Source organism: Natator depressus, chromosome 5 (assembly GCF_965152275.1).
Source record: "Natator depressus isolate rNatDep1 chromosome 5, rNatDep2.hap1, whole genome shotgun sequence".
In the NCBI taxonomy this organism is placed as follows: Eukaryota; Metazoa; Chordata; order Testudines; family Cheloniidae; genus Natator; species Natator depressus.
This window is the reverse complement of record NC_134238.1, coordinates 80,718,983-80,738,591: the sequence shown is the minus strand read 5'-3', so window position 1 is coordinate 80,738,591 and position 19,609 is coordinate 80,718,983. Positions and strand designations below refer to the sequence as shown.

Sequence of the window (19,609 nt, the reverse complement as noted above, 5' to 3'; positions counted from 1 at the left end):
GGAGCTAGCTGGTGGGGGCTTGGAACGAGGGTGGACCAGCAGCCCCCCATAGCACCTCCCCTAAGTTTCCTGTGCGGCAGCTGCCCAGCAGGCTATCAATTGCTGGGCAGTTCAGCTGTCCCTCCCCACACCGCTGTGTGCTGCTCCTGCCCTCTGCCTTAGAGCTACTCCTGGGAGCCTCCTGCTTGCTGTGCGGTGGGGAGGGGGAGGGAGAAGAGGGATGCTGATATCAGGATGTCCCCCTGCTCCTGCCCACCACTCCTTTACCCCATCTCCACAGAGCAGGGGGGATACACGCTAGGCTCAGGATGTAGGGAGTTTGCAGGCAGCATCTGTCGTCTCAACTTGCTGATCTACTTAAAAAGGCAGTGTACTTAGAGTGGGCTCTGCATACTTAAAGGGGCAATGCACATCTCGCTCTCTCTCACACATGGTGTGTGTGTGTATGTCTCTCTCTCTCGCTCTCACACAAACACACACACACACACGGTGTGTGTCTCTGTCTCTGCCATGCTGTATCTCCTCCCTCCATTCGTGCTGCCTTGTAGAGTGTGAAGCTACATTAACAATGTGTTAACGCTTGAGGGCTCAGCCAACTGCTAGTTCATCATTTAGCAGTAAGGCATTCCGTGGGAAATATCCCACCCTCTTCCACCCTCTGACTCTACCACCTCAACCAAGCTTCACAATTATCATTGCTGTGTACAGCATTAAATTGTTTATTTAAAACTTATACTGTGTATATATGTGTGTGTGTGTGTGTTTCCCCTGGAACCTACCCCCCCCTTTACATTAATTCTTATGGGGAAATTGGATTTGCTTAACATGGTTTTGTTTAAAGTAGCTTTTTACAGGAGGAGTTACTGTACTTTCAAAACTCTACATAACTCTACCCCTCCCTATTTATCCTCCCTTGTCAAGCTTCATATTGTTCCTCTTCACATCCCACCTTCTCATGAGCTTCTTATACAATCAACTCTGGGTCTTCTTCCATGCAGCTTTGTCATAAATATAAAGGGAAGGGTAAACACCTTTAAATCCCTCCTGACCAGGGGAAAAACCCTTTCACCTGGAAAGGGTTAAGAAGCTAAGATAACTTTGCTGGCACCTGACCAAAATGACCAATGAGGAGACAAGATACTTTCAAAGCTGGAGGGGGTGGAAACAAAGGGTTCTCTCTGTCTGTGGGATGCTTTTGCTGGGACCAGAGCCAGAATGCAGGTCAGAACTGCTGTAAAGAGTTAGTAAGCAATCTAGTTAGATATGCGTTAGATTCTGTTTTGTTTAAATAGCTGATAAAATAAGTTGTGCTGAATGGAATGTATGTTCCTGTTTTTGTGTCTTTTTGTAACTTAAAGTTTTGCCTAGAGGGATTCTCTATGTTTTGAATCTGATTACCCTGTAAGGTATTTACCATCCTGATTTTACAGACGTGATTCTTTTATTTTTTCTTTAATTAAAATTCTTCTTTTAAGAACCTGATTGCTTTTTCATTGTTCTTAAGATCCAAGGGTTTGGGTCGGTGTTCACCTATGCAAATTGGTGAGGATTTTTATCAAGCCTTCCCCAGGAAAGGGGGTATAGGGCTTGGGGGGGATTTGTGGGGGGGAAAGACATTTCCAAGTGGGCTCTTTCCCTGTTATTTTTGTTCTACGCTTGGTGGTGGCGGCAATAAGGTCCAGGGACAAAAGATAAAATAGTTTGTACCTTGGGGAAGTTTTAACCTAAGCTGGTAAAAATAAGCTTAGGGGGTTTTTCATGCAGGTCCCCACATCTGTACCCTAGAGTTCAGAGTGGGGAAGGAACCTTGACAAGCTTCCTATACACAGTACGACTACCCTAAGTTCATCCACAAGGCCCCTACATTGTCCACATTTTAGTCCCTCTTGAAGACTTCCTTCCACTGTGCTACCTATAGCAAATCAAGTTGATCTGTATGTAAATGGCATATAAATTGTCCTTTCAGTACCCCTCTGTCTACTCAGTCATCCTTAGATTGTGAACTCCTTGGAGCAGGGACCATCCTTTTCAAGTCTTTGGAAAGTACCTAGGACATAGCGGGTCTGAGCTTGGGTAGCACCTCCTGGGCAGCAATGTCCACACTCCTATTTTTAGCACACTAGCTAAAGGAGAGCTAGTAGGGTGAGTTTATCTATCTGTACTGGGAATCACGCACCCCAGCTGCAGTGTTCTCATACCCTAAGAGCTATTATGAAGTTAAATTCAGCATAAATTCTAGATTATACTGGAGACTTTAAAACAAAAAGTCAGAAGTTTAGTAAAACTGTTGTGTCATGGACCTTAGTGCAGCTGTCAGTTTCTTCTTTATCTTGTTGGCGTTATTGTTAAAATGATGAAAACAAAAATCACCATCTGATCTTTGTGTGTTTGTTCTTCTAAAATTAATTAAATTCCATTATTGCGTTAATAATAAATAATAATATCTATAATAAATAAATCTATAATAATAAATAAATAAAATTTTGTTTTAGGATCTCAAGAGGAGCAGCAAAGCCAGTAAGGATCACATTATACCTCCAGTTTCAATGGCGAGAAGTGTAATTTAAATTTTGCTAGCCAAGTCTTGGCATAAACTTGGGGGGAATTTGGCTCTGCTTAAAGGAACAGCCTTCTGTCAATGTCAAGAATTATCCTAAAGAGCAAAAACAGTGAACACAAGAGGCTGCACTGAACCTTCTGACTCAAAAACCAACAGCAGTGAGCAAAGATTAACGTTTATCTGAGCTTTCCATTTGTTTCCTTCATTGCAGACACATTAATATGTATGCCATGACTTCATGGCTATATATTCTAGCAATGGAACAGTAAAACAACAGGAAAAAAATTAGGAAATCCAAATATGGCATATTTTAAACTGATGTCTCTGTAGAGAAATTAAAATCAGGGCCTATATGCTAAATAAATAATCCACTTCAGATTATATTGGGAGTTCAGTTAAAGCAACACTAAATGGATACTAGATATAAAATGGATTATGTGGAACTGATTTGAATATTGACATAATATGTGGTAGAGTGGTAATATTGACATAATATGTGGTAGAGTAATGATGTCTTAACCAGTCAGGGAGGTTCAACTTACTTGTAGGCATTTTGGTAGTGTAAATAAATGAAATGTGTAAGATGAGATGCCTAAGCATCCTACAGTGGAGGAAAAGGAGTCTAATTGCCCAGAGTTAGATAGTAGGACATCTAAATGAGAAATGGAAGTCAGAAAAAAGTATGCCCTGGAGAAAAAAAGGATTGTTATCAAGGCCAGAGGAAAATATGCTCATCCTTCGGTAATGTAAATTAGAATATCCTCATTGCACCAGGTACACTTGCATCACAGTACCAAAGGCCATGCAGCACAACCAGCCAGAACGATAGAATCAGGACACAGAACATCCAACACTATGCCCACTGGTGGACTTGAAAGGCAGAAGGAAATAGGTGACTCAAACAAAGAGGCATCTCACAGCAGTACGTTACATTGCATGGCCAAGTGTCTATCCAATAGGTCAGCAGACACTAGGTCAGAAAGTTGTTGTTGTGAACAAAAACTCAGTGCACTGGCACTAATCTCAGCACGTAACAGATGGCATCAGAAGGACGATAAGTCAGATGATGGCAAGAAAATTTAATAAATCCTCAGGAAAACTGAATATACATAGAGCACAAACTAGAAGTAATCACTGCTTTGCCCAACAGTGTGTCAACATCACAGCCAAGAAAGGCAGGAGATTTCAGAGATTTTTATACTTCTTTCTTTTTCTGGTGTCTTTGCACACACATGCCTTCACTTTTCTTATGTTTATGGTTTATATTGCTGAAAACAGAAAGTATTTCCTATCAGCGTTGCTAGTTACACACTTCCATTGATTTGAGTTAAAGCTATACTAGTACAATTAGACTTGGGCTACATTACGTACTCCAGTTTTCACCTGAATTTTGTCTACACTGGCAAGCGAAAGACAAAACTTTTGTCATTCAGAGGTGTTAAAAAAACACACACACACCGCCCCCCCGAAAGACAAAAGTTTTGCTGACGACAAGCGCCGGTGTGAACAACACTTCCGACAAAGCTAACGCCACTTGTTGGGGGTGGAAGTTTATTGTCGGCAGGAGCGCTCATTCCTGCTGACAAACAGTGGCTACACTGCACACCTTTTAGTGGCATGGCTGTAGCAGCACAGCTGTGTCGCTAAAAGTTGTGTAGTGTAGACATAGATATACTAAGCAAGTTATAATACTATTTTCTACTTAAACTCTATTCTTTTGTCACAATTTGACCTTATAGTTCCATTTTATTTGCAGTTGCATTGTTCCTGGATTTGGGACATTGCTGAATCTTCAATAAAACTGTAGCGTCTTTGGTAAAACTTATTCCAATAAACTCTGTTGGAAAAATAGTTTTTGTTGTATTATGTGGTATTAGTGTCATATCCCACCTTAGACCAGTCTCCCATTCTCCAGACATAGCATTTGGAATAGTCCTCACAGTCTTCCTCTTCTTTAGGTCTTGTGGACAAAACACACTTCTTTCGGGGATTGGTGCACCTCACAGTCCGATGTCGTACTCCTTTGCCACATTTTACAGAACACTGTAGGATACAGAAAGATGTGATTTACACTTCTACAAGACACAAAAAATATATGCTAATATTAAATCTAGTGATCTCAGCAGCCTCTACTTTCCATGACACAACATTCTGGTAAAAGAATGTTAGACTGAGGGCTTGTCTTCACTACTGGGGTAAATTGACCTAAATTACGCTACTCCAGCTACGTGAATAACATTTGGACCCTGAGACTAAAAATAACATAAGACATAATAACATAAGTCACCAAGCCTAAAAATTCCATCCTGATAAGTGAAAGTTTTGGAAAATTATGATCAGCTGACCATGAAGAGTTATAATAAAAATTTTAGGCAACCTTACCTATAAATTTCAGAGTAACAGCCGTGTTAGTCTGTATTCGTAAAAAGAAAAAAGAAAAGGAGTACTTGTGGCACCTTAGAGACTAACCAGTTTATTTGAGCATGAGCTTTCGTGAGCTACAGCTCACTTCATCGGATGCATAGCATATCGTGGAAACTGCAGAAGACATTATATACACACAGAGACCATGAAACAAAACTTCCTCCCACCCCACTGTCCTGCTGCTAACAGCTTCCCCTATACCGGAAACCTACTGACCGCTATTCCTACCTACATGCCTCCAGCTTTCACCCTGACCACACCACACGATCCATCGTCTACAGCCAAGCTCTGCGATACAACCGCATTTGCTCCAACCCCTCAGACAGAGACAAACACCTACAAGATCTCTATCAAGCATTCTTACAACTACAATACCCACCTGCGGAAGTGAAGAAACAGATTGATAGAGCCAGAAGAGTTCCCAGAAGTCACCTACTACAGGACAGGCCTAACAAAGAAAATAACAGAACGCCACTAGCCGTCACCTTCAGCCCCCAACTAAAACCCCTCCAACGCATTATTAAGGATCTACAACCTATCCTGAAGGATGACCCAACACTCTCACAAATCTTGGGAGAAAGGCCAGTCCTTGCCTACAGACAGCCCCCCAACCTGAAGCGAATACTCACCAACAACCACATACCACACAACAGAACCACTAACCCAGGAACCTATCCTTGCAACAAAGCCCGTTGCCAACTGTGCCCACATATCTATTCAGGGAACACCATCACAGGGCCTAACAACATCAGCCACACTATCAGAGGCTCGTTCACCTGCACATTCACCAATGTGATATATGCCATCATGTGCCAGCAATGCCCCTCTGCCATGTACATTGGTCAAACTGGACAGTCTCTACGTAAAAGAATAAATGGACACAAATCAGATGTTAAGAATTATAACATTCATAAACCAGTCGGAGAACACTTCAATCTCTCTGGTCACGCAATCACAGACATGAGGGTCGCTATCTTAAAGCAAAAAAACTTCAAATCCAGACTCCAGCGAGAAACTGCTGAATTGGAATTCATTTGCAAATTGGATACTATTAATTTGGGCTTGAATAGAGACTGGGAGTGGCTAAGTCATTATGCAAGGTAGCCTATTTCCCCTTGTTTTTTTCCTACAAACCCCCCCCCCCCCCAAGACGTTCTGGTTAAACTTGGATTATTGCTGTGCACATTGTAAGATGAGCTATTGCCAGCAGGAGAGTGAGTTTGTGTGTGTGGTTTTTGGAGGGGGGTGTGTGTGTGTGTGGGGGGGGGGGGTGGCGGTGGTGAGAAAACCTGGATTAGTGCTGGAAATGACCCACCTTGATTATCATGCGCATTATAAAGAGAGGTTTCAAAGAGGGATGGGCTATTACCAGCAGGAGAGTGAGTTTGTATGTGTGTCTGTGTGGGGGGGGGAGAAGGGTGAGAAAACCTGGATTTGTGCTGGAAATGGCCTTCCTTGATGATCACTTTAGATAAGCTGTTAGCAGCAGGACAGTGGGGTGGGAGGAAGTTTTGTTTCATGGTCTCTGTGTGTATATAATGTCTTCTGCAGTTTCCACGATATGCTATGCATCCGATGAAGTGAGCTGTAGCTCACGAAAGCTCATGCTCAAATAAACTGGTTAGTCTCTAAGGTGCCACAAGTACTCCTTTTCTTTTTTCTTTTTACCTATAAATGGCACTCTCCTTAATATACATATGTATGAGGAAGAGATACATATATATATTAGATACACACAAAATAAAAAAGCAGCTAAAAAGGAAACAAAGTGAACTAAAACATCCTTGAAGAAATTCTAAATACTTTTCAAAGAATGAGACAGAATAAAACTTAAACAAACCACAAAAGGATATAACAGACCTTAATTGGAATTAATTTTGAAATTGCAGAAGTAAATATCACAGATCTATATGCAGCAATCCAATTTGTTCTACCACATGAAATGTCACTAATTTAGATAAAAAATAATAATAAAAATTCAATTGCATATAAAACACGTGAAAACTGTGCTACAATAAAGCCAGGGCAAAAGATTTATTGACCGGAAGGCCTTAATCAGCACATTTTCTTTCAGCTATTCCCACTTATATAGCCAAAAAATTACAACATTTCTCATTCAAGACGTTGTTACTGCTTTGATTTTCCCTAGTAGACCATCCTCACTGCTTCAGGAGTTAAAGCTATGTCTTTTGCCAAGCTGATTGAAAGTTCAGGAAGCAGTGGCATATGGTGGAACTGGGGATTAGAAACACCTCGCTCCTTAAAAATTATTTCTGACCCCCCTACCCCCCCCACACATACACAATCATTACTGATCTCCCAGATAAAACCAACCAACTAAACTATTTAGGGTTCTTTCTTCTTCCCTGATAAATAAATTCCATTCTTCCAGTTGTTCCTCTGCTGTAACCCCACCTCTGCTCCTTCTGAAAATGAGCAGACAGCTCACCCTGCATTCTTCTCCTTACCTTTGCACCCCATCCTCACCAGATCATAGCCTCTCCCTTTCAACTGCCCACCTCTGCCAGTTCATAGGCCCAGCCGCTCACCAGATCACTACCTCTCACTGCTTCACCTCTTTTACCGCCCCATTCTCCAGGTCCCCTTCTCACTCTTTTGTTGTTGAACACAGGCACTACCTGCTCCCTCCTTGCAAACACAGGATGGCCATCACCTCACTCTCTCTGCTTCAGATTCCTTCTCTTGGGACTCTGATGCTGCTCCTGAGGTGCGGGTGGAGATCTACAACTAGGCCTGTGCCTATAATCAGATTCTGGGGCTACCCTCATTTTGCACTAGAGAACACAGCTTCTGAACATGTGTAGCACTCAGCATTGTCCTATACTTAAAATGGCAGGAGGAGCCCTTTTAGCGGCTAAATCTCTATCAGTCCTCTCAGTGGCTAAATCTCTATCAGTCCTCTCTGACTGTCTCTCTCCTGGTTGAACTCTACAGTTCTATGCCACTGAAGAAACTGGGCACTGCCATTTCCTCCATCCCTGATTGTATTCTATGTTGCTGCACTGAAGGACTAGACTCTGCCAACCCCTATTCCCCTTCCTCAGTCTACTTTCTGGTACTCTCCACTGTGTTGACAGAGAAAAGAGAGAAAAGAAAGGCATATGCAACAAATGGTTTTGTTTATTATAAAACAGAAACAAATTACAGAGAATTTAATAGATGAGGCTTAGCCCTATTTGTCCCCATCAGCTGCCACTGACAGGAAGTAATAATACCTTCCTGGATTTGGGCTTTTGAAAATGTTTCAGAGCAGCAATTGGCTAAAAGGGGAAAACTCTAGGTAGTGGGTTTTATTACTCAATCATCTTTAATTCCAGAGAGATTAGAGTTGTGGCATGAAGGACCAAAAAATACCTTAATCTGGGATGTGCCACTTGTCAAAGTTCAATGGACATCAGTTATTCCAAATCCATTAAACTGAGGAAGTTTTCTCCTTGTCTAATTCTGATGCCATATATGTGAGGTAATACTTTTTACTAGTAAAAGTTACAGATAACACTTGGACTATAGCTTTCTGTACCCCCCTATAAGGGTCCCAACAAAATCTCTAGAAAATTTTAAGAAACAACAGTAGATAGAGAATAATGCATACACTGCACCTCAGACCACACTCCAGCTTCCCACACAGTCATACAGTCCTGGCCTTCACAGCGCTGTGCAGAAGCAGGTTTTGGCCCAAGACAATCTCTTTCCCTAGCTCTAATCAAGGTTCCATTTCTGAGCTGCTGTGTACAGGCAACTTGTCTATTCTGGGTTCCTTTTCCACATGTCCTTGAACAAGGAGTCCATTCGGTCATCATCCATCTACAAAGAAACAAAAATAATAGAATAATAGAAATCAGGGATGGAAAAGACCGATAAGGTTATCTTGTCCCTTTTCCTGTCAACAGGATTGTTCCCTAACGTATATTTTGAGTGCTTTGTCCATTTTTAAATAACTCTAGCTATGACCATCACACTGAGAAGGAGATGAATTTAACTCAACTCATCACACATTTAAGAAATGTATTCTAACATTTAGATTAAATTTTTTTTCCAATTCCATCAATTATACCTAATTATTCAGTCCTTTATATAACATAAGCTTTCCCCCTCTCCTTCCTTATCATTCTAATTAGAAATGTATCCAAATGTAAAGTTTTAAAAGCAGAAGGTTACTTACCAGTAACTGTTGTTCTCTGAATATTTCCCCTTGCAGATACACACTATGTGAATCATATGCCCTGCCACACAAACCATGGAACTCTTTGAAAGCAGTGAACTGTTAGGGGTGTGCATACTTGTGCCTCAGACTCACTATTCTGGTCCCAAGGGTATAAAAGTCCCTTCACTTATGTGTCCATCTCTAACTCCAGACACACCGTTTATATTTCTGAAGTACAGCGGAATAAGAAAGGGTCAGTGTGGATCTGCAGAGCCAACACATTTGGAGACCTATAGTTGCTCGTAAAAAGGAAAGGAGTACTAGTGGCACCTTAGAGACTAACCAATTTATTTGAGCATAAGCTTTCGTGAGCTACAGCTCACTTCATCGGATGCATTCAGTGGAAAATACAGTGAGGAGATGTATATACACACAGAACATGAAAAAATGGATGTTATCATACACACTGTAAGGAGAGTGATCACTTAAGATGAGCTATTACCAGCAGGAGAGCCGGGGGGTGGGGGGGCGTGTGTATGATAACACCCATTTTTCATGTTCTGTGTGTATATAAATCTCCTCACTGTATTTTCCACTGAATGTAACCGATGAAGTGAGCTGTAGCTCACGAAAGCTTATGCTCAAATAAATTGGTTAGTCTCTAAGGTGCCACTAGTACTCCTTTTCTTTTTGCGAATACAGACTAACAAGGCTGCTACTCTGAAACCTGTCAGTTGCTAGTAAGTAACCTTTCCAGAATCTTCCAGAGCTCCGGATGATCTCTGTGCATCCCTCAAAAGTCAAAGCTTTCCAGAGGGTTCTGCCCTTTGATGCAGACTACAAGTGCATCCCAGGCATCGTAACTGACAGTATTTAGAAAATTGAAGTTTACAGTGGACATTCCAGATTTCTGTCATGCTCACTCTGAGCAAACATCACATATAAATATTTTAATTTATTTTTCTTTATGATTAGTTCCAAAGGCTCAATGTCCATATTACAGCTTGTTAAGAGAGACATATAAATAGACATCTAAAAAATGGCAGGTGTCGGTAACAAATAACTAATAATGCCAGGTAATGTTTAGAGAACTCCCTAAACCCACAGGAGTGAAATTCCCCCATCAGTGAAATAATGTTTGTTTTGTAATTTTTTTAAAATACAAAATGTTTGACTACTTTGAATTCAGGACTATGAGATACCTTCTAGATTGTTCCAAGCGGCACTTCTTATTAGCAGCTTTATGATTATGGCTTTATATGCTATTTAAATTATGTGATACCTCTGCTGTGTGTAAAAACAGTGCAACACATTTAAAAACAATTATCATTGATAGGATCTCAGAAAAGGAGCAGATTTCTCCCATTTCTATCCCTCACTATTGGGACAATAAAAATGATCACTCTATAAAGGTGAAGTTCTTCAGCCTATGTTATGCAGGAGATCAGAGGAGATGATCATAGTGGTTCTTTCTGACCTTAAAATATATTATGTTTTTTACTTTACAGACTTTTTCTGTTAAAGACTTTCTAAGGAAACTGATGTTTTTTCAATATTTTTATGCATGTTTCTTTAAAATATTTTACTAGTAATTTAATTTGTTTTCTTCTCTCCTTTGCCTTATTTAAAAAAAACTATTCACCCTTCTATCCATATAATTTTGATCCCAGTCTTGCCAATCTGACACACACATGCCCATTGATGTAAATAGGAATTTTGCCTGTGTGAGGACTATGGTACTTAACACAGTCTTCATTTCTCATGATCACATAAGTCTGGTAACAGGGATTGAGTATGATGATGATCATGAAAAATACCATCTGATACCTTTATATTTGAATTTCCCTTCTCTGAAACATAGCAACCACTCTAACTTGCATGCTTACTGTATTAAAGTCCAGAGATTCTCCTTAACAGTATTGCATCAACAACTCAGAGAAAAGCTGGTATTCTCTGAAGTTTAACAAAAGCAGCATTACATACAGAATGCTTACTGCAGTCACCACATTTCCCACAGAAAATCCCCATCATGCACAGGAAATGAGCCAGCTATTACACCCCATTAAGGTGCCCAGCTACATTCCCTGTGTGTCCAGTCAACTCTGCTGACTGGTGAAAAGGGAAGGCCATGAATCTGCCTTTCCCCCAACAACTTAGCCAACTGGAGCACTATCAGGGAGCAATCTCTGTGCTCAGAGTGCAGGAACGACAGTTGTGATCAGCCCCTTTTCTGTGGATGAAATTTAGAAAAAAGCCTAATTGTGCCTTTTCTACCCCTTGCACACAGAATATTGATCCATAGACACTGGTGATGTTCATGCTTCAAAGGAATTGGGAAGATCAGTAAAGAAAAATAGAAAATTTGAAGTATTTACTTTCTAGTGTAACAAGTGTTTAGTGTGTGCTGGTAAGGAGTATGATTCCAATTCAACAAAGTTCTTAAGCACATGTTTAACTTTAAGCATATGCTTAAATCGATTCCCGTGATTTCCACCATTTAACATTAATTACAGTTTAATGTAATTGAATCACTATCACCTTGTCTGGCACGGTTGTTCATTGCACTTTCGGACCTGTGGCTCAGGCTTTGTTAAATATTTGCATTTCTTATTGTCCACAATACTGATATTCTTATTCATAATCTTTGTGCAAGATACTGTTGTCTTTCTTTCTCCTAATAAAACATAAAGCAAAGATACATGGAAAATGGGAAATGTCCAGCTTTCTTTAAAAAAAATCTATGTTGAGTCGCAGGTAACTTTATCTAATAAAACTACCATCTTTATGTGTAATTGGTATGAAAGATGTGAAATAAAATACAGCAAGTTATTCTCAAATATAGTTTTCTATACATATGTACATTATACAAGTTTTAGTTTCACATGTGAAAATTTACAAACCATTGATTAACAAAGTAAATATTTTATGAAAAAAAAACATAAGCTAAATTCATCCACTGGCTTAGAAAAATGAAGTATGCCATTTCTACATTTTATAATGGCAATTATGGAAACCAATGATACCAGGAATAATTAAAGGTGGAGGCATCTGGTTGGCTATAAAAGAAGTTGTGATTTATAATTCCACAGAAAAAAATACATGTTAATTATAAATACATTTGCAAAAATCACAGCAAAGCACATATTCTTCTCTACCCAGACACAAACCTTTACCAATACCACAACTACTGTGCTCCACAACCTTATCTCTGCACCCATGTGATGCCAGACTGCCCCACCGCCCTACTTCCTCCTTCCAACACACTAAACAAGCACACCAAACATCCACACTAATAGTGTAGGGAGCAGGTAGATTAATTGATTTTAAGGCTGGTGAGAACTATTGTGATGGTCTAGCATGACCTGCATAACGAAGGCAACAGAATTTCACCCACTCATTCCTGATTCTAGCCCAACAACTTGCCATCAAAGAAGAACATATCTTTTAGAAACCTATCCAGACTGAAATTAAAGACACCAGACAGTGGAGAATTTACTGTATCCCTTGCTAATCTGTTCCAGTGGTGAAGTACATCTAATCTGAAGTTTGCTGATTTAAACTAGTAATTTGATAATTTGGTAAAAGGGTGTGAGCAGGAGGAAGGCAGAGTTAAGACTGCGGTGTATGATACTGTGGTGTATGATAGTGATAAGGAATGTGCCTGTGGATGCAGAAGTAAAGGATGTGTGTACGTATTTTTATGTATAATTTGTGTGTGGCTACCTTAACTGATTTACATTTTTCTGTGTATGTCCACGTGTGTATATTTACATGCATACACACATATATAAATAAATAACATTTGCATGTGATTGCCTTAACTATTTTACAGGTTTGTGTATGTATGTGTCCAAATATGTAGGCATACAGGCATTCACCCATACACCAAACTTGTTTTGCCAAATAGTTGATTACACACAAATTACATATCTAAATATATATGCACAAAACCTTACAGCTTCTTTGATACTTCCTTTTTATTATTCATTTTAAACATTATTTAAATAAATATGTGTTAGTAAACTGTTACTTCTGATTAATCAGATGTTGACAATAACAGTTTAAACTCAAATCTTTCCACATCACGCAGTCTGTAACATTTTAAATTATGTTATTTCTGTACATAAGAACAGACAATCAATAGGACAGTTACAATGAATGTTTCTTTTGTCAAAAATAAATAATCCTGAGCTGTAATTTTGAGCATTTGCATTAAAATATCTCAAAAAGAAGAATTTTAGGTTACCTAAACTAATTTAAATAACACCACAAGCTTATGCCAGTTACAGCAGAAAAGGATGATAAACAGACATAATGAAACACTTTGCTAAATGTTTATCTAAGTTGTCATGTAGAATAAATTACTAGGATTAATGTTACATTTGAGCTTTTCTCAGAAAATGAGAAACACTAGAAATGGTACACTTATGAGAGTTCATGATAAATGCAAGTTTAAAAAATACAGCAGGAAGTCATTAAAAGTGTTAATATTCTAAAATGAATCCGAGGAGTGGCACTGCTTAGAAAAGGAGATGCTGCTTGTAGCAAGTACAGAATGCTTACAGAGGAGAGTTCTCTTACCAAACCGCAAACATACATATCCATGGAAACTCGTCTGTAGAGAATTAAGGATTGTTCACAGAGTCAAAATAGCTGGGACAGTGAGTTCTTTCAACTATTATGATGAATAAGTGGTATGTTTCCAGCTTTTACTATTTGAGTCAATAGGAGAAGCACAGCAATTTTCAGGATTAGAAGTGACCATGTCAGGAGAGTAGTGTGAAATGCAGAATACCAAGACAGTGCAACCTCGGGAGACTTGCTAAGCAACAAGTAAAGGAGCGGGTGAGCAGGGGATAGACATAAGAGGAGTCAATGAATATTTAAAGAAGATATACATGATGGTTGAAGATTAATTACTTTTGTTGGTCCATGGTGGTATAATTAGGAGTTATAAGATTAAATTTTAAAAAGGGGAAATTTGGACTGTATATCAAAAATAGCTTTCTGACAATACTTCTGTTGGTGAGAGAGACAAGCTTTTGAGTCACACAGAACTCTTCAGGTCTGGGAAAGGTATTCCTAGTGTAACAGCAAAATGCAAGATGGAAAAGATTGTTTATCATAAGTAGTTAGCACATATTGTAAGGGACCATTTAATATAGAGTGGCCCGACAACATCTCTGCAGTCATAGGACAAAAAGAGGAGGTTAGAGGGTTAAGACTGTTGTAATAAGCCATAAATCCAGTGTCTCTTTTCAGTCTATGATTTTTAGTATCTAGCACAGTAATGAATTTAAGCTTCCAGGCTTATATTTTGAAAGCATTATGCAGGTTTCCTTTGAGGATGAGGACTGATAAGTCAGATATAGTGATTGTTTTGTGAAAAGTCACCCCAGGGAAGTGGATGGTCAAGGAGATGGACTATGTGGCTGATGATTAAATACTTTGGTAATGGATGTCTTAGGAGCTAATAGAAGAACTAGTATATTTTTACTCTATCTTCTGGGGTTCTGTGCGTCTTTGTGAGCAAACAAGAAACACAGAGAAAGGGCCACTCAGAATATATAGCAGTGCAAATGTCACCTATGTTTTCAATTCTGCAAGAGCTTGAGAATGATAAAGTAAACAGGATAGTGAATGAGAATAAAAAAGCATAGCATATATTATGCAGCACACCTATACCTGCAACAGGAGAGAAGAACAGGCATAAGAAAAAGGTAGTAGTAATCAAGTGACTATAATTAGAAACACAGATAGCAATGCCTATTGATGTGAATATGAGTGTAGTGAGATTTTTCCAGTATCGTGTAATTATCACACTATCATTATTATTATGCCATTTGTGTACCCCTCAGTTTACAGACATAAGATGACAAGGGGTAAAATTTTCAGAAGTATTTAAGGCCTGATCTGGGTTAATGTAAGCTGCCTTGTGTTGATCTAGCTGTGGAAGTGTCTTCACTTAATTTTGGCTCCCACTGACATAAGTGCCTCTCTAGGCTGATTTAGTAACACCACCTCCCCGAGTGGTGTAGAGTCACGGTCGATTTACTTAGGTTGATGCAGTCTCAGTGCAGACACTGCACTGCTTATATCAATTGTTACTGACTTTCAGGAGCCATCCCAGAATGTCCCACGTTGATGCTACAATTGATACAAGTGTTCCTAGTGAGTACTCACACCACTGAAACAAAAAGGCAAGTGTGCATACACACAAGCTATTTAATAGCTGCGGTGGATGTATGCTGATGTAAATTAGGTCGACATAATTTTGTAGTATAGACATGGCCTAAGACCTAGGTATGAAATCTGGTCTAAGACTAGATATGGTCTTGAAAGTCAGTGGAACTTAGGATCCTAAGACCTAGATTTACAAGGGAGTTAGGTGCCTAAACCTTAAACTTAAGCACCTAATTCTGGATTTAGGCACCATGTCCCAATTTTAGGCACCACTGTGATTCTCAAAACTGCATCTGAATCCTGTAGGCACCTAAACTCACTCTGTGACTAAGTTTTTTCAGTCAAAAGTTCCCTTAGAGCTTGTGTTTCTGCCTCTGGGTAGGCATCTGGGTGCCTATCTCCTGCCTAAGCCCCAGTGCGATGTATGAACCAGGGAAGATAGGCATTTGCCAATCTAACTTGCATATAAGCCCCAATCTAGTAGGTGTACTTTCCAGATTGATAATATTGTTCATCTTCTAAAGAGTTAGTAATTTTTATGGATTTTAAGTTTTCTTCCATATTTGTAGTTTGCTTTTCTAAACTCACATAGAATCATAGAATCATAGAATATCAGGGTTGGAAGGGACCCCAGAAGGTCATCTTGTCCAACCCCCTGCTCGAAGCAGGACCAATTCCCAGTTAAATCATCCCAGCCAGGGCTTTGTCAAGCCTGACCTTAAAAACCTCTAAGGAAGGAGATTCTACCACCTCCCTAGGTAACGCATTCCAGTGTTTCACCACCCTCTTAGTGAAAAAGTTTTTCCTAATATCCAATCTAAACCTCCCCCATTGCAACTTGAGACCATTACTCCTCGTTCTGTCATCTGCTACCATTGAGAACAGTCTAGAGCCATCCTCTTTGGAACCCCCTTTCAGGTAGTTGAAAGCAGCTATCAAATCCCCCCTCATTCTTCTCTTCTGCAGACTAAACAATCCCAGCTCCCTCAGCCTCTCCTCATAAGTCATGTGCTCTAGACCCCTAATCATTTTTGTTGCCCTTCGCTGGACTCTCTCCAATTTATCCACATCCTTCTTGTAGTGTGGGGCCCAAAACTGGACACAGTACTCCAGATGAGGCCTCACCAGTGTCGAATAGAGGGGAACGATCACATCCCTCGATCTGCTGGCTATGCCCCTACTTATACATCCCAAAATGCCATTGGCCTTCTTGGCAACAAGGGCACACTGTTGACTCATATCCAGCTTCTCGTCCACTGTCACCCCTAGGTCCTTTTCCGCAGAACTGCTGCCTAGCCATTCGGTCCCTAGTCTGTAGCGGTGCATTGGATTCTTCCATCCTAAGTGCAGGACCCTGCACTTATCCTTATTGAACCTCATCAGATTTCTTTTGGCCCAATCCTCCAATTTGTCTAGGTCCTTCTGTATCCTATCCCTCCCCTCCAGCGTATCTACCACTCCTCCCAGTTTAGTATCATCTGCAAATTTGCTGAGAGTGCAATCCACACCATCCTCCAGATCATTTATGAAGATATTGAACAAAACCGGCCCCAGGACCGACCCCTGGGGCACTCCACTTGACACCGGCTGCCAACTAGACATGGAGCCATTTATCACTACCCGTTGAGCCCGACAATCTAGCCAGCTTTCTACCCACCTTATAGTGCATTCATCCAGCCCATACTTCTTTAACTTGCTGACAAGAATACTGTGGGAGACCGTGTCAAAAGCTTTGCTAAAGTCAAGAAACAATACATCCACTGCTTTCCCTTCATCCACAGAACCAGTAATCTCATCATAAAAGGCGATTAGATTAGTCAGGCATGACCTTCCCTTGGTGAATCCATGCTGACTGTTCCTGATCACTTTCCTCTCATGTAAGTGCTTCAGGGTTGATTCTTTGAGGACCTGCTCCATGATTTTTCCAGGGACTGAGGTGAGGCTGACCGGCCTGTAGTTCCCAGGATCCTCCTTCTTCCCTTTTTTAAAGATTGGCACTACATTAGCCTTTTTCCAGTCATCCAGGACTTCCCCCGTTCGCCACGAGTTTTCAAAGATAATGGCCAAGGGCTCTGCAATCACAGCCGCCAATTCCTTCAGCACTCTCGGATGTAACTCGTCCGGCCCCATGGACTTGTGCACATATTTATGACCACAGGAAACATGCATCTCCCAGTTTATTAATATTGTATCAGTGTTTTCCTATCTGCTGATATACAGCTTTTGTTTCATTTTGTGACACTGGCAGCCCAGATGCCAGCTCTTGCCCAGTATGCAGGCAGTAGTTAAGACTGACAAGCTCATAGCTGGAGACCAGGTTACTTGAATCTTAGTTCTACTCAAAATAGGTATTAGTCTTATAAGAATGTAGTTAGTATTTAGAGTCTGTGAAATGCTTGTATGTTGCTGCATGCATTAATCTCACTTATTTTATATATATATATATATATATATATATATATATATATATATATATATAAAATGTTATAGGTAATAGTTAAGTGTTTGCTCTGAAACTGTAAACCCCCATAGTCAGGAGAGAAACATTACCAAGTGTGAAATACTACTTTGCCACAGGATGTGTTATCCCCTGCCCAACAAAAGAAGACACATAGATGCCACACAAATAACTGTGGAACAACAGAAGACAAAAGTTGACTGCTCCCCCGCAACCCATAAAAAGGAGACATGCATGAGAACTCATCCCATCATCTTGAACTCTGGGGGAAAGGAATCAAAACTTCATCTTTTTGACTGTTTGAACTCTGAAGGGCCAAAGACTCTAAACTGAAGCCAGAGATCCCCAGGGGCTGCCTTCTGGGTCTGCCCTGAAAGACACTTTGAATAGACTGATCACTACAACTCTGTCACTCTTAGGATTTAGATGGTAATTCATTTGTGTGTATATGTTTGTTTGCTTTAACTTGTAAATAAAACAGATGGACATCATACCAAAAGGACTGAAAGTAAAAAATCCATTACAATCAACATACCACACAGACCATGGTGAAAGATTGTGCCACACACTCTCAGAGAAACTGCGGAATCACCTGTTCAACATCCTATACAGCAAACAGGAGAAGATTAAGAATGGGCTCTCAAAACTGAAGATTCTTATAAAAAAACAACCTTCCACACAAACTTCCTCGTGGCTGGACTTTACAAAAACACACACTTCTCTACAGAGGGAAAAAGACACTAAACTATCTAAACTCCTACATGCCACAAGGGGCCACAACAGTGGTACCCTTGACTCACCCAACAATATTATTAATCTATCCAGCTACACTCTTAGCCTGGCAGAAGAGTCTGTCCAATCTCAGGACCTCTCCTTCTTCCCCACCACCCCTACGAACTTGATACAGTTCTGCGGTGACCTGGAATCCTACTTTTGCTGTCCCCAACTCAAGGAATATTTCCACCACGCCACTGAACAGCACACTAACCCACAGACACCTTCCTATCAATCATACAAGAAGAAGGATTCTGTATGGACTCCAGACAGTCGAAACAACAGACTGGACTTCTACATAGAGTGCTTCCACCGACATGCATGAACTGAAATTGTGGAAAAGCAGCATCACTTGCCCCATATCTCCAGCCATGCAGAGCACAATGCCATCCACAGCCTCAGAAACAACTCTGACATTATAATCGAAAAGGCTGAAAAGGAGGTGCTGTAGTCGTGACTAGGTCAGAGTATGAATGAGAGGATGCTAGGCAACTCTCTGACACCACATTCTATGGGACACTACCCTCTGATCCCACAGAGGGGTACTAAAAGAAACTGCACATCTGCTCAAGAAACTCCCTGAAGAAGCACAAGAACAAATACACCCCCCCTAGAGCCCGGACCAGGGGCATTCTATCTGCTACCCAAGATCCATAAATCTGGGAATCTTGAATGCCCCGTCATCTCAGGCATTGGCACCCTGACAGCAGGATTGTCTGGTTGTGTGGACTCTCTCCTCAGGCCCTATGCTGTCAGCACTCCCAGCTATCTTCGAGACTTCCTGAGGAAACTACAATCCATTGGTGATCTTCCAGAAAACACCATCCTTGCCACTATGGATGTAGAAGCTCTCTACATCAACATTCTACACAAAGATGGACTACAAGCCATCAGGAACAGTATCCCCGATAATGTCACAGCAGACCTAGCAGCTGAGCTTTGTGACTTTGTCCTCACCACAACTATTTCAGATTTGGGAATGATTTATACCTTCAAGTCAGTGGCACTGCTATGGGTACCCGCATGGCCCCAGAGAATGCCAACA

At 40.5% G+C, this 19,609-nt stretch overlaps 1 protein-coding gene across 1 annotated transcript in view; it reads right to left on the bottom strand.

The window, feature by feature from the left end:
- The window catches only part of ADAMTS19 (ADAM metallopeptidase with thrombospondin type 1 motif 19), a 271,324-nt gene that overhangs the window by 21,043 nt on the left and 230,672 nt on the right, over positions 1-19,609 (bottom strand). The window contains exons 19-21 of the mRNA XM_074953075.1: positions 11,688-11,823; positions 8,605-8,809; positions 4,451-4,603 (exon numbers count right to left, since the gene is read on the bottom strand). Coding sequence (XP_074809176.1) covers positions 4,451-4,603; positions 8,605-8,809; positions 11,688-11,823 — 494 coding nt within the window. The remainder of the gene's footprint in view (positions 1-4,450; positions 4,604-8,604; positions 8,810-11,687; positions 11,824-19,609) is intronic.